Genomic DNA, 22638 nt, shown 5'->3' with positions numbered 1-22638 from the left:
ATATTATGCAACCTTGTCTGCTTTCTAAATGGAAGCGTTCTTCCTGTATGTGTCTCTGGAGGAAGATGCAAAGCACCTGATGCCATCACCCTATTTCATGCACTTGCATAGCAGCCAGAGAAAACAGCCCCTCAGAGGGCCCAGGCATGGATATTCATCTGCAGTGCCAGCAGATACCTCTCTTCTTTACCAGGAAGGACATTTGCCATGCAATCAAGGTCAAACATTTTAAATTCAGCCCCTGGGCACGCTATTCAGTGCATGTTTCAGGCCTGCGCTGAGTTTTCAAGGAGGAAGACCTAAGCAGTATGTCTTTCCACTTCTAGTTGGTTTCATGGCTTTTAATGAGGTTGGAAAACTTTTCATTGAAAAAAAACTCAATGAGATGATTTTTTATTTTTTTTTTCCTATGGAGAAAGCTTAGGAATTTTCTAATGTTGAGAACATCTCCATGTGAAAGACCCGTTGAAGAAAAATAAATCCCAGATTAGTTCATTTCTTTCACAAACTTTTCATGGAGAAATGCTGGCTTCTGATAGGGCTATGAGATACTCTGTCCTGCATGTGCTGCATTTACCCACTTTTATTACAGAGCCAATCTCTTCTGCAATATGTGCCAGAGCAGTGGTATAGTAGTTGCTGGCATGGTGCAACAGTATGGCACAGTACTCACTCCTTCGGTCTAAACAGCAGGCCTCAATGCCAGAGTCTCCAGTTCTGCAAAGTATTTGAACACGTTTTCACCACATGCATCTCTGTGGCAGAGCACCTCTGCATGAGCTAAACAAACCCGAAAAAATACATTTTCCTAAACGGGTATGGATTTCTAGTTATGTAGACCAATGCTTTGGTGAGCTAGACTCTTAGTACGCCAGACCCAGGACTTAATGCTGTTTGATACATGATGGGAGCCAGTACTTCTTTATGCTGAATGAAAACATTGCCATAGTTTGTGATTTTGGTCATTACTCCTTGAGCTCAGCTGTATATATATGCTGTTACACTGCATAATGGCTTAGAAGGGAGAAGATGATTCAGTTTGCTTTGTTTTTGTGTGAAAAGTACAGTATAATTTCAAAACAATATAAACTGGATGTATTTGTTCTTAGGATGGAGCTTCTGCAATTTTCTTGGCAGCGCAAGGAGGCTATCTGGATGTCATCCGATTGCTCCTTTCTTCAGGAGCAAAGGTTAACCAGCCACGACAGGTAAGCTCAACACTTCAGGGCAGAGCTGGGATCTAATTAGTAAATTTCACAGTTATTTAAAGTTAACACTGGAATTTTCTCTGGACATCAGGTTCCCATGGAGGTGCTTCACCAAAAGGTAAATTGTGGCTGTGTCTGCATTTGTGTGTTAGTTCGGAGTGATAGTGTGGATTTGAAGGAAGTGCCCCAGTTGTTTCTGCTTGCACACAACCTAGATAATTTCCATAAGAAGTGAAACTGGAAGCTCCATTTTAGGCGTGCACCAATTGTGCTTCACATCCTAAAGGAGATCAGACCTCTGGCTGATCCTTGGGAATGCTTTGAACCATGTGCAGGTTGGGCACGTTTGGGCCACAGGACCAGACTAAATCAAAATAAAACCCTCAAGCTGTGTTTAGTGTAGATATAAGGGCCTTGCACTACCTCTTGCAACTACTGAGCTGTTTCTGCTGCACCAAGCTACTTGTGAGCACGTATAGTCCCTCATGTCCTTGCGTTCTTTTGAAAATCCTTGGAAAAGCTTTGGAAAATCTGGGAACAATAGTGAGAGAAAGTACTAGATTTAGTGTACTGAAATCACCAGAAATGTGGGTTCAGTATTAAAGCTAATCTTCGAAAAAAACCTTTCACTTTTAGTTTTATTTTGTATCCTCCATGTGTACTCTGAAATTCAGGCGTGAGTATTAACCTTCACCTCTGTAAGTACTTGGTACATGTGCAGAGCTTTGCTATCTATGTTTCCAGTTGCTTCCTCTCGTTAGTCTGTTCCTGTAAACACATGAGACCAGTGGCAACTGTGAGCATGAAATTAGCTCCTCTGTAGGCAGTGGGGCTGCTGTTTGATCATTAAATGATATGAATGAATTAGATGTGGTTCAGAGATCCCTGCTATAGAAGGTGGAGGGCTAGCTCCACTTTGCATCACCGCGTGCTGTTGTTAAGTATGGGTGCATATAGGTTAGGTCTTAAACTAAGGGATACATAAGCATGCCTGGTTTACAGAGACATACAAAAACTTTCTTGGTTTCAAAAAATATGGATCCTTAATTGTTCAGATGTGTCTTGATTCTAAAATCAGTGCTTAAACAGCACTTTCAGATGCTGCTTTGAATAGCCAGGTGTGGGAGTTGCACAGCTAACTTTGCTCCTGGCACTTCGAGGTGTCTGGTTAGAGACAGACGTTCCCAGGAATCTTTGCCTTCTCTGGGAGAGCCTCCCCTGTGGTCTGCTGAAACCCTGCAGGCAAGGTAGCTGTCCTGGGCCTTGACTGCACATTATAAATTGATGGGATAAGGTCTTGTCCTTGCAATCAGTCACGTATGTCTGCCAGGTGTCTGTGATCGCTGACTGTAGCAAGTAAAAAAACAGGAGTCAGGAGCAAATAAATGTGAGGACTTTAATAACAGAGGACAGTGTGGCATGTGACAAGCTTGTCCAAGTATTTTAGTATTTCTTTTCATCTGCCCCAAAGAACCTGAAAAGTCATAGCTTGGCAGCAGAGATTGATCTATATGTCTTCTGCTGCATCTGTAGGTTTGTGTCTCCTTGCTGCTCCTCTAGTGCCTGGAAACTGCACTAGCATTTTATGTTCACAAAACTGAAGTCATTTTCCTGCTGGATAAGAAGGATAAATCAGTGTTTGCATTAACACCTTTTTGAGTGGGTCAAAAGAAAGCTGGGGAGGCTTTGATTTAGCTGAACCAGTTTCACATTCATGCAACACAATATTTCGTGATGCATGTTCAAATCTCAGTTGAGGCAAAGACTCAACTCCATGTGAATGCCCCTCCTGGCTCTATCTCATCTCCGGCACTATGGGCTTAATTTGCCTCTGGGTACCTTGGATCCCTGCTAAGATTATGCCTGGGTAGGTCTGTGGCATTTGTATTCAGGTCCACTGTAATCCAAAGCATTTCCTCAACAAATGGAGCATTTTTACTGTTTAATTAGTAAAGAGATGGTTGGATGGACTTTAGTCTCTTTCTTACTAACAAATTTGCACTTTGTTCAAAGGTGGCACGTTGGTTACCAGGAATGCAGCCCTAGATGGTGCACTTTTGATGCCAGATGTCTCCTACTGTCGGTCACAAGCTATGTTGCTCTTACTGCTGTAGGAAACTTTTCTAAGCAACACTGAATGCAGGGCTGCCTGTAGCTGCAGAGCGCAAGGTTCATGCTTCTCCTTCCTAAGTGTCCATGTTTTCCTCTCTGTCTTGTGAATTTAGGGGTGTAATTCATCTGTCTGATCACATGCATCTTCCCTGTATGTGTCTTCCTGCTGCTCCAGTGGGTACCAGTTCCCCTTCTGTCTTGTGCCCCGTCTCCCAGTCCCACAGGGTTCTCCTGACACCTTGGAGATGCCTGTGTGCAGGCCCTTCAGCTCAGCTCTCACAAGGCTGAAGAGGGAAGCTTTCTGGAAAGCTTCTCCCCTGGCAATGTCATTCCTCTTGATTTTTAACCTCCTTTTCTTCTTTCTGACATTGGGCCCCCATGGAGACAGGCTGGAATTTTTTTGTCATCTTTTTGTCTAGACAGAGTTCGGAGCAATGTCTGCAGCCCGGTGTAGGCAATGTTTCTTTGCTTCTCTGACTCAAAAGCAAAGCAAGAAGGTTATTTGCCAATGAATTTTATGCTGTGTTTTGGCAGGCTTTAGTTTGACTGGTTAAGTAGACTGAAAATGTTATGAAAATTAATTTTTTTTTCTTTCCACGTGATATGCGATCACACATATATGCAAGCTGGTAAACCTATACAGAGTGCAGACTACAGTCCAGCAAGCTTGACTTATTATTAGCAACAATTCGGCTGGTATAGTGGTGCAAGTGGACTGGTGGGAAGAATGGTGGAGGAGATGATACTGAGCAGCCTGAGAGTAGGGGCTCTCTGTCCCTGAAAGTCCTCAGGGGGGATACAAGGGTAATTTCACCTCCTACAGTAATCTGGCCCTTTCTAAGACTCTAAGTCTCCAGCAAGCACTGAGATTCAAAGCTGCAAAGCAAACTCTTTAGTTAATGGGTAAGAGAAGGAGCATTAGAAATTTCTGTCAGGGAATGTTTGGGACTGCTGGACATAAGGAGATATAGTTTGTATCTATTATGAATTTACAATCAAATAAGGAAATAATAAACACAGCCTTAAACATATGGAACATTTAACATTGTTTATTCTGTAAAAGTAATGGTCTCCAGTCTGCTGGGTGGTCAGAGGAACAAGAAATGGAAAGTACTTTTTGAACTGCTTCTTTCCCTGGTGTCATTTTCTTCCTGACTCATCTCTGAGTCTTAATATCTGTTTATATGGGAATTCTCACGTGGCATCTTAGTACAATGTAGTATCTCTTTTGGACCATACACCAACATGAAAATGAACAGAAATCTCATCTACTGCATATAAAGTTTATATGCATTTACATAAACCTGCCTGTTAGATGCTGTTTGCATAAAAGATAGAAGCTGACATTATTCACTGTGAGCCCACCATCAACTTCTTCATCTTTCTTCTTTTTAAGCTAAATTCTCCAAGGTGTTCACTCTTTCTCCCAATGTATTTTTGTCTCTACCCTATAACTGAGATGCAGACAAGGATATCTAACAGCAATACTATTAAGGACAGCTAATGGTAACATTGATGTTACCCAACACAAGTATTTCCTTCTGCTTCTTTCGCTTCATAACTGAAGAGTCGTTCTTATAAACATCACTGTGAGTGAAAGAAAGCTGCTATGTGCCCCATGCTGTTCTTGTACTTGCATTTTTTTATGTAAACAGAAATGTGGATTTGCACAGCATTAGTTCCTCATGCCCATTAAATTTTGTAGGTGGCTCACTATTTTCCAAGTTTTATAGGCTTTTTCAATGTCCCTCTTGCTATTTTCTAGAGCCCTCTGGTGGGAGAAGATTGGAAAAAATATCAAGTGTCAGTTTACTGATAGGGAAAACACTGTACATTGGAGATGGACAGTTTTTGCTATCATGCTAACATCACATGCTCTTTGTACAAGAGAGCCTTTGTTATTTTTGAATCATAAAGAACACTCATTGCATTAACAGGATATGTACTAGAATGAGGTCAGCCACTAGCTTCCATGAGATCATTTATAGAGAATTGATACAAGAGTCAGCAAAGATCCTGTTCTTTGCCATTTGAAAAAACTAAAGATATCAGAGTGTACATTTGCTTTTCCCCAGAACCAGAAAAGGTGAAAACTAGAATACAATATCAAAGGAGGAAATAACTTTCTTGTTTCTTCCAATGAATTAAATCACTAGCCCATAGAAAGCAGAGAATGATTCAACAATGTTTTTGAATAGCTTTAGCAAGTCATATGAATCTTCAGTTGGCACCAAGGAGAGAGATTACTTCTTTGATCAAGGTGGAAATATTTTATTTAAAGTAAAAAGCTGTTTCCTTCTGAAACTTCTCATTAAGGCTCTTTCCGGGGTTTTGTCTCATTCTTTTCCTGCCAAGTCTTCAGGCTGCTGAGGCTGGCAGGAGGAACTGGCAGAAGCAGGCACCCTGCTACATGTGGTCTCACTTATAAGTCAAAGTCCATGCAGGCAAAGCCTTTTATTAAAGGACCATGCAAATTAATTTGGTGCCACGTAACTAACTGCTGGAGTCCTCTTATAGTCTTGAGAAGCAAATTTGGCCATTTAGAAGGAAAAGAAGGAAAAAATACAAAACTAAATTCTAATTGCAGAAACAATACTTCCAGTGTGTCAACTCACCTTTGCATTTGGGATAGAAATTCATCAGAACATTTAGCTTATTTTGAAGATGCATTTTATTTCCCATAGTTTTCTGCTCAAATCATGATTGCCTAAGAGCCCAAGACACATATTTTTTTTTCCCCAAACCAGATTGGTTTACATTGTATTCCTTGAAAATTGACTTTTTTTTTTTTTTTTCTAGTGGAGTTCTTGAAGATCAAATGTGTGAGATACCATCTCTGTAAGTCAGGACGTTTTTATCAGATTCCCTAGGAGTGGACAATGTAATTTAACACTGAAAGTTGCTGATCATCTCAAGTTGTTCGTTAGCTTCTATAAACAACTTCCATTCAATAGGTACAGACACCCAGCTGCAGAATTCATCCATGCACGGATCCTTCTGCCACATCCAGCCACCTAGATTTCGATCTACACAGCATACCTTTGGCCTTTACATTTTAAACTTCCCCGTTTATTTTAGGCACACCTGGTAAGCCACAGAGGGCTTCTAGTGTTCAAACAGTGATGCCAATTTCAGGTCAACCATGCAAGAGAAAACATCTAAGGGTTCCTCTCCTCGACAACCAGAAATGTTCTGATATCCTACAGGGAGCTCCCACATGTTTCTGGAAGGGACTCTGCATTTGTCTGTCCATGACGCAGAATTTTATTGAGGAATTGAAGTTCATCCATTCCAGTAGGCAGATTTTGGTAGTAAAATACTGGGGAGTACACAATATAGAAGTGAAACTTCTCAGCACCCTTATTTTGTTTGAAGGACGGGACAGCACCCCTGTGGATCGCGTCGCAGATGGGCCACAGCGAAGTGGTGCGAGTCATGCTGCTGCGGGGAGCTGAGCGGGACGCCGCGAGGGATGTGAGTCCCACCTCTTCCTGGGCTCTGTCTGCAGCTTTGCGCTTACTGGCATGTTTTGAGGCCGCTAGGCTGTCTGAAGGGTGGCCCAGTGTCCCCAGAGTTTGTTCTGTTTGTCAGGTTGTAAAGCTCCCTCTTGGGCTCCGCTTCTGCCTGTGTGTCTGGGATGGCTCCCTGGAAGGACCTCCTGGAATAAGAGAGTGAAGATGTCCATATAAATGAGGGACAGACATGATATGGGGTGTGAATGGTTCATTTCACCCTCAGGTTTTCAGAGGAAAAATCCTTCAGATGCTCTAGAATTAGCAGCCTGATCTCTGGAGGTGCCTCCTCAAAGATGATGAGCAGAGGAGACCTTGTGGGGGGAACAGCTGGTGTTTTCCTCCAGCCTAGGGGAATGTGGGTGAAGCATTTGTTGTGACTGAGCAGATCTTCTCTCTTTTAAAGGATGGTACAACTGCTTTGCTGAAGGCTGCCATTAAAGGGTACAACAATGTGATAGAAGAGCTACTTAAATTCTCTCCCACCCTTGGCCTGCTGAAGGTTAGTAGTGAAATATGTATATTTTTAGACAGAAACTCAAGAAGGCAAAGGGTCTAATGAAACACCTGACGTTCATGACAAGTGGAAGACGATCGAGCTTGAGCCCAAAAAGTCAAGAGAAAAATGAAATTTCTATATTAAGCCTTTAGTGCTACATAAAAAAAAATCTTTTCTGAAGATATTGTGAAATTGATTTTTGGAATAAGGAAGGACATCGTGTTGTGGGAGGAATTATCTTGCTTTTTGTCAGCTGATTTTATTTCTACAGTAAACAGATTGCTTATGGTGGTGCAGTTGTCAGCATTATACCCTGCCCTTTTATTGCCTTTAGTCAGCAAGCTAGAACCCTAAGAGATCAGTTGTGAGTAACTCTCTGTTTTTGTTTTCCTCTGAATTCAACCAGTGACTCAAAAATAATAGCAGATATCTGGAAGCTGCATTTTAATAGCTGATCAAATTGCATGCACCCATAAATCATACACTTTGATGACCTCTGTGGATGCAACTAATTGGCAGTTTTGATAAACTTGAAAATCCAGGTGGCATTAACTAGATTGTTAATTAAGGGTAAGAAATAGCTTCCACACTTACGTGAACTGTCAGCTCGCAGCCACGAACAAAAGGTCAGCTACGATAAAAATCACCATTCAGCTGCCTGCCAGGGAGAACATTAATCATGAGAGAAAGGAGATAAAATGCACAGCTGGTTTCCATTACTGCTCGTACTCCTGTTTCAGTTGTGAATGGCTGATTTCACCAGGCAGCAGCAAGTGCCGTGTCCTTTTCAACCTCTAATCTATCGACAAGGGCAATTTTAAAGAGAAGATACTACTGGGGTAAAGCGAACCTGACTCTCACTTTTATTAAAGCATTTAACATCACCTCCTTTGTAGTCCACTAGCCTGCCAGTACCCTCTCTAAATCACCATCAGGCTTTCATGACCTAATCTCTTCCGTATTATTTCTCGTTTGTGGGTTTGTTCTCTGCAAACATCTTTGTTTCACTGCCTTTTTGATTCCAAACATCTCCGTTGGTGTTTTCCAGAATGGGACCTCTGCTCTCCACGCGGCTGTTCTGAGCGGCAATGTGAGGACGGTAGCACTGCTGCTGGAGGCAGGAGCAGACCCGTGCCTGAGGAACAAGGTACGTCCTGGCGTGCCACCTGGGGCTAGGACCAGAGCTGAGCTTTGGAGCACCTGTGCATGCAACGTAGGTGGTGGTTGTCCACGTCTCTATGTAAGATCACGACTGCATCTTGATCCTCTCCTGCAGCACCACCATTCAGTCCATCAGTTTTTGTACACAAGCATCTATTAGGGTGCTGCTACCTGTGAAGTAATGTCAGCCTGAGAATAACCTCATGCACTCATTAACCCAGCACCACAGGTTAAATTGTTAGCTGTAACTAGTCATGGGATAGCTAGACTGTGTTTTAGGGAAACAGTAATCTGTTACTCGGTTTGGTAAGTCCTAAGTTATATTTATGTCTCATTTCACAAATGTGTACGAAGGGTATGTCCACAGTAGGAGAAATCTATATCTGGGTGCCTCTGGTAAAATTGGCTTAGGATTTAGCACATTGCTAATATCAAAAATACCTCAAAATTACATGCACCTTTCCAAGGTCTTCTACAAATTTGTTAGTTTATTGAAGCAATTTCATATTCCTTTTATGACATCAACTTTTCTGCAGAAAACTTAAAAAAAAAAAAAAAACTATTAAGTGTTTTAACATTAAATGTTTGGTCATTTCTTTGAAAATGTCTTCCTCTGAGTTGTGTTTATGGACTATTTGCTTCTAGCATTTAATATCTAGCTGGGTTTGTTAAGCTGTGAAAGGGTGGACTGGTATTTACTTCTGATTTATGATTACGTGAACGAAAGTTTATAACACAAGTAATCCAGCATATGCTTTCTGAACGCTTTGGTTATTTAATATAAAATCCGTGCATGTAATTCCTACATCAATCCACTTGATGGCAGCAGAGTTAATGTCACTCATACGGTAGTTTGTGCTAATATACGTTTTGTTTTGATGCAATCATCCAAACAACGTGCAAGATTTTTCTGCCGTTGGTAGTGATTTGCAGAAGGAGGTTGTACAGCATAAATCTGTGATTATAACTTCTCCTAAAGATTTTTTTTTTTTGGAAAAAACATGCAATTTGGCACAACAGTACATTTGCAGAACAGAATTATTGATTTTCAGAAGTAGCTTCATTATAAATATTTTCAATTATTAAAATTGTATTCCGTAAGTACAGAAGACCAAACTCTGCTATTCTACTACCTATCCTACACAATAGCACTGACTATTTCATAGCAGCTAAAGTTTTTCCTTGGATTTTTATTGACTTTTGTACTTGAAGATCTGCCTCATCTCCCCAAAGACTCATCAGCCGCATTCTCTTTCAGTTTTGTGGCAGCAGCATTGGGAACCCAAAGGATACCATTTAGCCCGGACAGGCAGCACAAAATAAGCTGACCACACAAATCCCATGCTAGGATTATTTTGAAGACTTAAGTGAGACTTGCACACTGCATGGAAAGATAACTTTAAGATATCTCCAACAGTGGTGGAGACAAAGCTGAAATAAGCACATCATGGTTATACCATGACATTAAAAGTATTACGCATTAAAAGCGTAATGCTTTTGAACCATATTTTGGAAATAATCACTCATTTTTGCTAACCTCAAGATTTTTTGTTCCAGGCAAACGAGCTGCCAGCAGAGCTAACGAAAAATGAACGCATCCTCCGACTCCTTCGCACAAAGGAAAAGCAAAGGAAGAGCTAATGCTGCCCTGTAGCAAATGTGGTTTGATGGAGCTGTTCCCTGATGACACTATCATGACAGTAAACCTAGATTGCCCAAGAAGGTCTTTTTGGAACAGTTTGCAGAACTGATCAGCCTCTCCAGTATATGCTCATGAACACGAGGCCCTTGCGATGGAGTCGCCATGCCCTCGGGCCTGCATCTGGCATCGCTGAACTCAGAAGGACCGCAACAGGAGTAGGGTTTGGCCTGAGAGCAGTGTTTGCCCTGCAGCCCTACCTACGCTCCCGGGCCCCACCAGTCCCAGCACCAACGTTAGCTCCTCCACGCCTGCAGTGTACACATCCCCATGCACCTGAGTGCTCCCGCTGTTTCGGAGATGCGCCCCTCTACTGGCATGGCCACACGCCTGCAATGAGTGCCTTGGGGTGCACTCATGGGTTGGGAGCACTCAGCCCTTGTGCCAAAAGGACGCCCAGGTCTTGCAGCTGTTTGGAGTCAGCTGGTCCTCATGGTGCTGCTGCCCTCCCTTTGGTGGCAGTGCTGCCTCTGCCGATTCCTCTGTACCTCCAAGTGCCATGTAGGGCTACAGGTGACATCCCATCTACAACAGCCCAACAGGAAAAGTCCTCCTGCCAGTCCAGGGCTTTGATAACATTTTTGTTTCTACGTGGCGCTCCATAAAATGATCCAGAGCATTACGAATTATGCCAAAAGCTACCGAAAAAATAATAAGAAAGATGATTTTCTCCTTGGTGTAGCATCTGGATCTTTTTGCAATGTATATGCAGTGCTGTGGGAAGGCACCCCCAGCCCTACAGCGTACATATGTGCATTTCCACGAGCAGGGGAAGAACAGTTAATGAGCAAACCAACCAGAGTATACCATTCAATAGCTCAAGTACACCAGAAATTTGGCTGTCAGTACAGATGCTATGCAGATGCTTAACAGTACAGATGCTATACAAGTAATCTATGTTCTGCATGACCCTGTATGTGACACTATGGTTTGGTATCCATAACTACTATGCAATGCACTTGTTCTCAAATTCTGTGGCAGGAGTTAAGGGAGAAGTGCACAGTTGTACAAGTGTTCAAACAGCTGGTGAGAGGATTACATGTAGCCACGCTCAAACAGGCCCACTAATTAACATGGGCCTGGAAAATGAACTCTCAACAGCAATTTTGGCCTTTGTTGTGGTTGAGATGCTTAGAATAAGACATGCTACTAGTGCCTGTGTGGAGAAGGCAGTGCAAATTGTTAAGGTTTTGTAAAGAACTATGTTATAAGCATGTTGTTGTAAGATGCTACATCAAAACTCAGTCATTCCTGCAGTATAAACATATACTAAGTCTTGTTAGCCGCAAACACATCACAGATCATTTTACACTGAGTCGAGTTATAATGTCAGTCAGTATATAAATCCAGGGGCTTCATCTGTCTTCAGACCTTGGCAATTTACTGAAAAATTGCTTAAGATGTTGAGGACAGAGAAGATTGAAAGGAGACTCAGAATGGTCTCTGCTTAAAAAATATCTGCCTGGGATTCAGCTGAATTGTTGCACTTTGCTTCAGTGAGTTTAAAAAAAAATTGAGTGAGTTTGCACAAATGAATGTAGTTTACTGAGAACAAATTAGCCATATATATTGCCAAATCATAAAGTTATTCTTCTTGTGAGTAAGTTAGATAAGAAGTTGGGGTTCTGGTGAAGAGTGCAGAAGTGGGCATACCTTTGCTTGCAAGCTGAAATTGCTACTCGATTTCTATTCAGCATTAAAAAGAAAAGCTTTAAGTTTTCCAACAACATAAGACAACACCAGAAAGAAATCTCTTTGTTTAGGTAATTCATGCTGTCGTATTTTTCAATTAAAATAATGTTGTGCCTAACTGAAACTTGCAGACAAACTGGTACAGAACCAAAGAATTATGCAAGACGTGCAGAGGATGATTGTATCCAGGGTTCAATCCTGTGACAGACTAAAAAATATTGAGCACGCAGAAATCTCAAGAGCCTTATTGGGAACTTAAGTTGCACAGCATTTTATGGGACTGGACTTCTTTAACAAGTAACGCTGAAGAGGGTAGGTTCGTCTGGAGCCCCCAGTGGGTCAAAAATGAACATTTTGCTTTGGAGAAAGCCAGAGGGACTCTAGGTAGCCCTGCCATGATACTGGTCTTTCTCCTTAAAGTTTCTTCAGATCAACAGCTGGGAACAACCACACTGTTAAGATAAAAGGCCCTTTCATAGTTGTAAAGGAGGAGGATAATCACTGGAAGGACTTCAGTAGCCAGCGATTCTGGGTGAGCAATAAATACTATCAGACAGGCTGTAACGATCAATTTTCCTAAAATGTGGAAGCATCCACTGTTGGTGAGGGTCTCCTATTTCTCTTGATGTCAGAGTGTAGGGGAGAGGATAGGGAAAGCCAGCAGTGGCCCTGTGATGGCTGAAGTGAACATGCTGGGAGACCAACCTGCAGCTGTCTAGTATCCACAGGCAGTCTCTCCTTTCTGCCAGGTATATTTTCTTTTTTTGAGTAGTCTCACCCCAAAAGGGGCAGCTACTTGGCAAAAGAGCTTCTTGAAAGATGCCTGTCCATGGGAAAATGCTCTCCACCACTTATAGTAGGACTTTCCAAGTCCTGTTTCCACCTTCCTCCATGACTGGTTACCACCAGGGCCTAGGTTGTAGTACAACCAGTGAGGAACATCTGGGATGCCACATCCTATACAGGGTATCTGCTGACCTCCTTCTGAGTAGATACAGTTACCAGGTCCTCTTTTCTGAATAATATTGGGCTACAACTGGCTTTTGTTTATAGACAATATTTGAAATGTGGAGCTACCACAGGTTGAAGGGAGAAGCCTGTAGCTCCCTCTTGGCTCTCATTAATGCTGGGTGGTAGGGCACGCAGGCCTTGGACCAGCGGTGGAGTACTGGCAGCAAAGGCTTTCTCTGCCACATTCAGGCTGAAGTTGAATCTAGCTTCAGCAAAGACACTCTTCATCCAGCTTGGGATTTTAAGCACGGAGAGCTCCCCATTGGGAGCATTTGTTTCATCTCAGAGCCTTTGAGGAGAGGGCCGTTTGTGATTTTGAGTTCCCAGTAACCAAAAGGTGCTTATTCTACCTGTAGATGGGCTTGGACGTTGCAATACTGTTCCTCACCATGCAATTAACCTTTTCACAAAGAAACCTTAATAATTCTTAGTATTTACGTAGCCACTGTTATCTCTAAAGTGCTCAGTAAACACTGCTGTGGTTTGTTTATTGTTCTAAACTGGAAACCTGCTTCCCCTTCTTGGCTGAAGTGATTTACTGATGTCAACAGTAGTTCTTTGCATAGTTGTAGTGCCTTTTGTGCAAGGCTTTCAGAGTGCTCTGTGGAAGCTCCAAAACCTATTGGGCAAGGAAATAGATGATTTCATACACACACCGGTGAAATGCAGCAACTGCTCATCTGTTCATGTTAATGGGCAAATTTAGACCAGAAATTAAGGGACACCAAGTCTGCTTCCTAGATGTCAGGATGAACTAGAGTGGGGACAGGATAACAGGCCCAAATGTTTTCATTTCAACATCCAGGGGCCCAGCCTGCTGCCCTCTCTACCTGGGATTTATGCAGGGCTGGTGACTTCCCAGCAGCTCCAAGTGAGTACAAAGGAGGTGCAAGAACATGTGACACAGGAGTCGAGGAAAAGTACAGAGCGCCATGCCTTTATTTCACTGATATCAAGCCAATGTAAGATAAGGAAAAGTGCAAGGAAGGGCCTGTGGTGCACAGAGAGAACGGGATCCTACCAGTGACATGGTGGTGGTGTAGCCTCAGAGCTCCCATATACACAGAGCTCTTCATTTCAGATGATCACTGGTGTGCAGTGTGCAGGGACAGGTATTTGGTAATGACACAAAAGGCAATGTCATACCCCCGACCTAATGCCTCTTCTTGCACTCACCATTCTTTCCTTGCAGCGAAGTTGTCTCGCTGGTGATCCACCTCCCTTTGTTTAGTTTAGAAGAGCTGAGAGTCTCTTCTAGGTTAAAGCACCCGATCAAAGAGCTGCAGGTGACATTTAATGCACTTTAACAATGATTGTTTGTCTCAAAGTCGGAGCCTTATCACAAGAATAATTTACATTTTATTCCGCCAATCATAGTGACTACTGGGAAATCCGTAAGTAAACCAAATTTCATGTTGTCCTGGAAATTTCAGAATTGTTGTACTGAAAATGAGGTAGCACAAAAACTGGCCTGTTTGTCCTCCCCTTAATACAAACACTGAACAGACATAAAATACTGCCTTTGTTTGGAAACCTTGTCATTGTGCCACACTCCTTGAGTCAGTGGTGACAAAATGTTAATGTATGCTAGGAATGCAACCAAAGATCATACACACGGCTCTTTTTTCCAGCGATGGAGTGATGTACTGCACATACAGGACTAAACGGAGTTGTGGCTTCTCACAGTAGCTCTGCAGAAGGTCCATGCAAATGTCATGTTCATACTTTCCTGAATTCTGGTTTCTTTTGACCCGCCCTTTTATGCATTTCATAAAACCTATACAAATTTATGTATTTCAGTGTAAGATTAATATTCTACAACGGGAACATTGCTTTGCTGAAACACACTTTTCCACACCGTCATTTCAATAAAAATGAACATACTGCTCAGATTATCTTAACTACTCGTACACTTCAATATTTATTTGCCTTCTTCTGTATCCTATTCTTTCTATTTGCAGAATTCCAGAATTAATTTTCTATTCTTGTTAAGACCACTTTATTCTGTTCCACTTGATTCATTAGACCATTTTCCAGGCCTTTACAGATGAGATAGCATTCACAAAACAAACAGAGCCAATGCCCTGGCTTGAAAAACAGGAAAATTTAATTTAGCATGACATAATGAGGTTTGTTTCAGATCCAGACCTCACTGGCAGACTCCCCTTGACATTAATATCCATTAAGTCAGATCTGAAGGAAAGATTTCAAAAAAGCAACTTTGGGAACAAAGGAGTATGACTATGCTTTTATTCAGTTAGTCAAACATGCCTTGGTGTTTCAGTTATTATTCCTAAATGTAAAACTGGTCCTTATGCTGATTTGACCCGCTTCAGTTTAAAAAATAAAAAATAAAGTCTACATCCCGCTGATATGCTTAGTATAGTAAGCAGTGGATTGTAATTGTTATAAAAGGGAAAAAGAGTCTACACTGAAAACTCTATTTTTGACCTTGTGTTTGACATCCCAAGCTTTTTGCCTTATTACTACAATTTTCTGTTGTGATGAGCTACATTTTCAATCGATGTCAAAAATCCCTACAGTCGCAAGTCAATAAACAATCTCCATCTGTACAGAGAATAGTATTGTGATTTGTTCATGGTCTAAATAACCACAAAGGATGATTTCTGGTAACGCAGAGCTCCTTGATTTTGCACATGAAAGCAAAACAAAATGCAGTATCACGAGGCTGAAACTAGGCAAATTCGAACTTCGAGCTGTGGGTTTTCAACAGTGAGGCTAGTTATCTATTGAAGCAAATTGTTTGAGAGGATTCCTTCATCATTTGAGTGGGTTTTATTGTTGCTGTTTAAAATTACTTTTCAATCTATAAGATGTTTCATCTGAAGCACTTTGCATTTGATTTAGGAATTACAGGATGAAATTATATGATATGCAACAAGTAATATTATGTGATCATAATAGCCTCTTCGACCTTAAATATATGAGTCAATATTTTTTTTGCTTTATCTCTTCAGTGACTTAAAGAGATGCTGCCTCTCATGAGATCAATAACAAGACCATATGCTTAGCAACTGTGCCCTGTATCTGCGTGGCAAAATGACACCTCGGGCACATACCTAGGCCATCTGTAAATAAACCATTTCGCTCCCACTATATTGACAAGGCATTTTAACTGGACTAATGCTTTAATGTCCTGCTTTTAATGTTGAGGCAGCTCACCCAGAGCTGGCATGAGCTCTGCATAGTGCTGCAGTTTGCCAGGGAGCAGGGAACAGTGCAGCAATCTGTGATGTGCCGGCGGGGAACAGAGCTACGTCAGGAAAGAACAAGGGACACAACTTTTTGCCATGGCAAATGTTTCACTGGCTCGGATGCACAAACAGAGCATGACACTAACATAAAAGACAGACCAGAAACAAAGTGTAGTTTTATATGTACTGCACATGTGTTTTCTTGTATGGTATATATGTATATGTGTATGTGTACATAGTGCCTAGGGTATGTGTATAAGCTCCTAAAATCCCTTTGGAAATGTGATACCAAGTCTCATTGTCTGCTTGTCCAGACTATACTGCATAAAGAGGCAGAACTGCTCCACTTTCTGAGGACTCCAAGAACAGTCTCTGCAGGTGCTCAGTCAGTTTTTGGTAGTACCCACAGGGACTCCCTGGGATACTTCTGCCCTTCTCCTCCACTTCGACAGCAAAGCCTGAGATAAACACGTGGCAGCATGGTGCTCACAGGGACTCAGGAATCTGATGTTAATGCAAACCAGGAGCCATACTCAGCTCTTAATGAGGTGAACTTTTGAATTTGTTAGTAAATCAGTGCTTGTGAATAGTACCTGGCATGAGTACACTCTGCACATTTGCTCATAGCAACAAGTGCAGTATATCTCCAAACTCTGCTTTAATAAGAAGTTGTATTTGTACAGTGCTTTCCTCCTGCAGCTCACTGTTTTAAACCTGTTTTGGGGTATTTTGGATCCCATGTTGCCATAAAATAGGCACCACTTTACAGAGGAGGAAATTGTACTGGAGAGGTTGGGACCCACCCACATCATTCAGCAAGTTCATGACAAAACTGGATGAAGCTTTTCATCTTCTGAATTCAATTCCTGAGCTTTTGCTACTAGGTAATAAATAACTCCACCTAGAATGTAGTAAAAATGACCACTTTTTTGGCACCTTCAACAATAAATGCAGAAAACACGTGATGCTAAAGAGTGAGGATAGGACAAGATAGAACAGCCCTACAAATACGCTAGGGCAGATACAAAGATGAAAAGATAAAAAAGATTTGATTCAGCATCACCTGACACACTACGCCTATATTTAACACTACTGGCAGCTTCAGGCCGACTGCTGTCATCCCCCGCAGCATGAGTTGATCCCACGTGGAAAGTCTGAAGCCAAGAGCATCTGACCAAAGTAATAGCTACTCTGAGGCCGGGACAATTAAAAGTCGAACAGGCCTTCACAGGTGAGGAAGGCTGACAAATGAAAGCAATACGATTTGCTTACAATGCCAAATAGGAAACACCAGCTTTGTTTAGTACAGGAATTACTCTGACTTGGCTGGAAAAATATTCTTGGGGCATGCTACAGTGGTTTTGACTGGCTCTACAAAAAAAAAAAAAAAAAGTGGAGGTGTGAGAAACTGGGTGAAACTTGCAAACCCACCCACCTGTTGAAGCTTGTCTTCACACAGGAGGCAAGATTTCCATGCAGAACACCCTGCCTTCCTGTGTGCTTATGAAACGTGTTGCTTAACCTAGCTAGCTCCCACTTCTTGCAATGGCCTCCGGGCGCTATCGCAATAGAAATAACAAAGGCTTGTAATAAATTATAGGGGAAAAAAAACAGCAACAGACATTTTAATTGACTTTGCTGCAAAGTGATCACGTAGTTTTTCCATTTCTACGTGCAAGTAATTCTGCAGGCAGACTGCAATTTGGAAATTGCACGATCATTACCACTAGACAAGTGAGTTTCTAGTGGAATCGGCAACATGTTTCACTTCTGCACTGGGTAAAGCCATGGAAACACCTCTGAAAGCAGAGCTCAGGACTTGCTGTCAAAGCAGGACAGAACAAAGCAGGTCGTTATTTCACACTAGCTGCCAGGCAGATAGCTTCACACCAAAAGGGTATTCAGTGAGGGAAAGTGTTTATTTCATCCTAATGGACAACAGAAGGACCAGCTGGGTGTGACAGGGACACCAAATGACATCCTGCGCTATGAATTAATATTAGCATCTTCTTCCAGGCAGGAAAATGCACACTGCTGAGAACCAGAGTAACTATTCCCTTCCTTCCAAGCAGACAATCCCTAAAAGCTATGCATAATCTTGGGCTTAAAAGGGAGCCTTATAAAACACATCTTGATAGACGTTTGTAAGCAATCGCAGCTGGCAGCGGGGACAGTCTCTTTGGTAGCACAGAAAATGCCGTGAGCTGCTGGCAGCATCGATCTGAGTTCATTATTCAGGGCTACTTTTTCCATGCCCAGACAGAAAGGGATAACTTTAAGATGAAACAGTCAAATGTGCCATCTTTATCATTGACTTTTTAATACTCGTGCAACTACACATAGCAGAGAGCTGCAACCAAGACTGAAGGCTGCAATAGGACTGAAGGAATACCCAGCCCTGAGCCGCTGGCTGGCAGCATACAGAAGCAAGGTGAAAACAGATAAATGTTCACGTTTTCACATCTGCCATTATAAAGGATTTCAGAACTCTGATGGGCTTAGTCAGATTAGTGTTTGGTAATCAGTCTTCGCCTCTATTCCACCTCACTTTCACTCGTGAGTGTAGAAAAACTGGCAGTATGTGAAGGCATTGGACTGGAACAACAATGTGAATTTAGACAGCCTTCTAAAAATAGGTATCGACCAGAGATTTAGATAAATATTAAAATATTACCTTCTCTGTCTGTACTGTAGGTGGTAGAGAAGTGTGATGCTATGGGCTTAATTAGTTTATGGTGGAAATTGCCACTGCAATAGATTCCCTTGTGTTTGTTTTGCAACATTATAAATCAGTTCTGTCTCACCTATGATTCTTAGATGACTTTTCTATGCAGTTTATTGGGGAATGAGATGTTTAGTCAGTTTTGTTGTCCTTTTACCTTTTTCACCAGCACTGAAACAAGGTTCCTGCTTTTTTTTTTTTTTTTAACTTGTAGCTATGTGAGCTACGCCCACTGCAACATCTGCTTACGTGGAGTCCCTAGAAAATGTGGCAATTTGGTCCCCTGCTTTTCGGATCATACTGCATAGTGCTGAATAAAATTTTGACTTATGACAACACAATTAAGACACACTAATTAACTTTAGGTACTTCAGCTTTGGTTAGCACTTGCCAAATGCCAAGTCACGCACTTGGGATGGAATAATCCCATGGAAAAGTACAAGTTGGGCAGCAGCAGGATGGAAAGCAATTTCGCAGAGAAGAATATGGTGGCTGGGCTGGACAGCACGCTGAACATGAGTCAGCAGAGAAGAAAGCCAACCACTTCCTAGGCTGTATTAGCAAGGGTGCAGCCAGTAGGTCAAGCACTGTGATTATTCCTCCCTCTGTGGGACTTGTCAGACCACATCCGGAGTCCTGGGTCCAGTCTGGGGCTCCCCAGAATAAACAAGACGCTGACATACTGGGGAAAGTCCAGTTTAATGCCAGCACGACTGCTGGGGGTGCTGTGTTTGTTCAGCCTTAAGCAGAACGCCGGCTCAGGGGACGTACTGCTGCTCTCCACCACTACCTAATGGGAAGATGCAGAGAAGCTGGAGCCACACTCTCCTCGGACAAGCACGGTGATAGCACAGAGGCAACAGACTCAAACTGGAACACGGCAAAATCTCTTTAGGTACAGGAAAAAACATTTTACTATCCCGTGTGGTCACAGGGTAGAACAGCTTGCTCAGCAAGGCTGTGAAATCTCCATCTCTGAAGCTATTCAAAATACAACTGAACAATTCCCTGAGCAACCTGACCTAAATGGATTCAGCTTTCAGCAAAAAGCCAAACTACATGGCCCTCCAGAGATCCCTGCCAACATAAATTAGCCCATGAATATACGAAACCAAGAACAACCTATATTTTTGTCAGCAGATGGCAATATCAGCTAAATTCCAGCAGTATAATGTGCACTAAACAGCCACAAAGGCAACAAAGTAGTGGGGAAATAAATCAGAGAGAAGCAGCACACAAATGTCACACCCTGCTTGTCTTCCTGTGTTTCCTTCGAGACGGATCCCAAACAGATCAGCTGAGTGGAATCTCCATACTCCCAAATGATTGCAACACCTGTCAGGCCACCTGATGTCACCACGTCGGGAACAAACAGAATTCGGCAAGACAAATTCACCAGCAGTAGAGTCGCTGTGAAATCAACACTGAGAACTGATTTTCTGCCACGCAACCTGAGCCACCTTGCTCAGGGATTATTTTTATTGTAGCCGTGCCGTAATAGCAGCTAGCCATGCGGTCAAACACACATGGGATCGTGAGACGAATGCTTTGAAATCACGGATTGATAACTTTAAAGCAAAATTAAGAAGCTTTTGCCTAAGCTGGGATTTTTGAGACTACTTAGGCATTTATAAACTATGTGATTAATACTTCTATATTATAAAAACCTGCTAGCATACTGCTGATACAACATATGTGGAATATTTCATTTTGAAGAGGCACAACTTGGCTCTGACGAAACTGAAGCAATGCAGTCGCCACTAAACCTCCACTCGCACGGAAACAAACAGGCTGCCGCGGGTGCAGCTCACACCAGGCGGCCGATCACGAGACCCCGGCAGATCACAAGACCAGACTAAAACAAGAAACGATGAGTAGGTTGGGTGTCAGCCCGGAGTTCCCTCCAGTGTATTTGCAACCCTAGGGCCCTGGGTGCGCTCCTCACCCCAGGAGGTGACTGTGTGGGTGCCCATCGGGGCGAGACACCCACTGGGGCAAGACACTCGTCTGAGTGAGGGGCACATTGTGGTGAGGTGCCCACCAGAGCGAGGGATCCATTGCGGTGAGGTGCCCATGGGGGTGAGGTGCCCATGGGCGTGATTTGCACACGGGGGTGAGGCGCCCATTGGGGGGGGACCAGACACCCCGTTTCCTCCGCTTCTTCTCTTGCACCACCGGCCCTGAGGAGACCCATGCGGGTCTGACCCAGCGCCCAGACCCCCCCTCGTCGCCCCACCAGGGGACCCCCAGCAGGGTACGTGTACGACCCAGCCGCCTCCCTGCCTCCGTCCCTCCCTCCCTGTCTCCCGCCGCCGGGGCCGGGCGGTGGCGTGAGGCGCGGCCCCGCCCCGCGGCCGGGGCGAGGCGGGCGGTTGGCGGCGGATCCCGGGCACGTCCCCTCGGCCCCCGCCGCTCCTCCTCGGGTCCCGGCGGCGGGGCCGTGAGCACAGCCCGGCCTGGGGAGGGCGGCCCTTCCGGACCTGCGCGGCTGCCGCTTCTTCTTCCCTCCTCTCTCCTCCCCCCGCTGCCGTCTCTCTACTGCCGCTTCCCCGCTGCTGCTGCTGCGCCGCCGGCCCCCGCTCCCTTCCCCGCACCGCCATGGGGAGCCCGCAAGGCTGCCCCGGGCGGGGGCTGCTCCTCTTCCTCCTCCTCCTGCTGCTGCTGTCCCCCGCACAGGTGAGTCCCTGCCGGGGGGCTGGGGCTGGGCAGCCGGGGTGCCCCCGCCGGGCATCGCCCGCCGAGGCTGCAAAAAGCAGCGGCTGCCCGGGCCGTGCCCCGGTTATGCAGTGCTCGGGGCGTGTGAGCGGCCGGGCAGTCGTACGTTGGTGGGGAGGCTCGCGAATGGCACCCGCCTGTCGTTTAGTCTGCTGTCGGGGGTTGGTAAGGAAAGCGAGAGCTTTCCGAAAGTAATCGGCTGTGCAGTGAGACCTGCTTCTCACTGAGGTACTCATATTGAGAGTGTACGCTTCTGTAAAGTCGCGGACTGAAATGAGTTGGGACTTCCCTTGCTAAGGTGCTCTAGGAAAAAAATTAGCATAAAGCTTTAAATCCTTTCTTCTCGGTCACATCTTGTTTACCTCGTGGTCCAAGGCAGGAGGGAGGTGCTCCACTTTTCTGGAGGAACACGGAGTACCTGGTGAGGTTGTGTCTTGTTTTCCCCCCCCACAGCCAACTTGGAAACATGCTAAGTCAGGTTTTACGCTTAACCCTGTTCAAGCTGTCAAGTTCGTCATCCTGTGTGTGTGTGCTGAGGTCCTGCTGTTCTGGTATCCTCATCTGCTTTAAGGAGCTTGAACAGAAAACTAGAAGTTCCTTCTGTTGCAGCTGGAGAAGCTGATTCATTATTAATGGCTCGTGGTCTCCAGAGGAGTAGCTAATGAACTTCGTACCTTCCAAACACTCATTTCTGTAATGATTTTGGAGGGACATACCACACAACATAGTGATGAGGTGTGCCCCGGGCTGGTACGGGAATGAAAAGGTGCCATACAGAACTTCTGGTGACAGAAAGAGGGATGCTGAGCTAGGGGAACGTGAAACAAGTTCCCTTAAGGCCTGGGGTATCCTTGTAGAGGATGTGGCTTTGTGGTCCATAAGAAGTTAACGTGGTGAAAGTGACTTTACAGAATTAAAGCCTGCATGCCTAATGCAAGAAAGCAAAATTGGGTGGGGGTGTAGGGAAATTAAAACCTTGGACTTGAAATTTTTTTTTAACTGTTACTTACAGCTGACCATTACACAAAGTGTCCTTGATATCTTTCAAAGAAGTTGATCCTTCAGTTAGACCGAGCCTACGTAGTGTTTGCT

General features: G+C 43.7%; 2 protein-coding genes across 4 annotated transcripts in view; both read left to right on the top strand.

The window, feature by feature from the left end:
* ANKRD29 (ankyrin repeat domain 29) overlaps nt 1-15474 on the top strand; it is a 32471-nt gene extending 16997 nt beyond the window's left edge. For 2 of the 3 annotated variants that reach the window (XM_040547860.1, XM_040547862.1), the window contains exons 6-11: nt 1110-1208; nt 1300-1326; nt 6696-6794; nt 7239-7334; nt 8380-8478; nt 10050-15474. In XM_040547860.1, coding sequence (XP_040403794.1) covers nt 1110-1208; nt 1300-1326; nt 6696-6794; nt 7239-7334; nt 8380-8478; nt 10050-10133 — 504 coding nt within the window. In that variant the 3' untranslated portion in view covers nt 10134-15474. The remainder of the gene's footprint in view (nt 1-1109; nt 1209-1299; nt 1327-6695; nt 6795-7238; nt 7335-8379; nt 8479-10049) is intronic. The other variant, XM_040547861.1, reaches the window with a different exon arrangement.
* Nucleotides 15475-21198: 5724 nt separating this feature from the next.
* Nucleotides 21199-22638, top strand: part of NPC1 (NPC intracellular cholesterol transporter 1) — a 28077-nt gene continuing 26637 nt past the window's right edge. Inside the window, exon 1 of the mRNA XM_040547857.1 lies at nt 21199-21507. Coding sequence (XP_040403791.1) covers nt 21430-21507 — 78 coding nt within the window. The 5' untranslated portion in view covers nt 21199-21429. The remainder of the gene's footprint in view (nt 21508-22638) is intronic.

This window comes from Cygnus olor, chromosome 2 (genome assembly GCF_009769625.2).
Source record: "Cygnus olor isolate bCygOlo1 chromosome 2, bCygOlo1.pri.v2, whole genome shotgun sequence".
Lineage (NCBI taxonomy): Eukaryota > Metazoa > Chordata > Aves > Anseriformes > Anatidae > Cygnus > Cygnus olor.
Note: the sequence above shows the minus strand (reverse complement) of the source record. Positions and strands in the feature narration are given on the sequence as shown.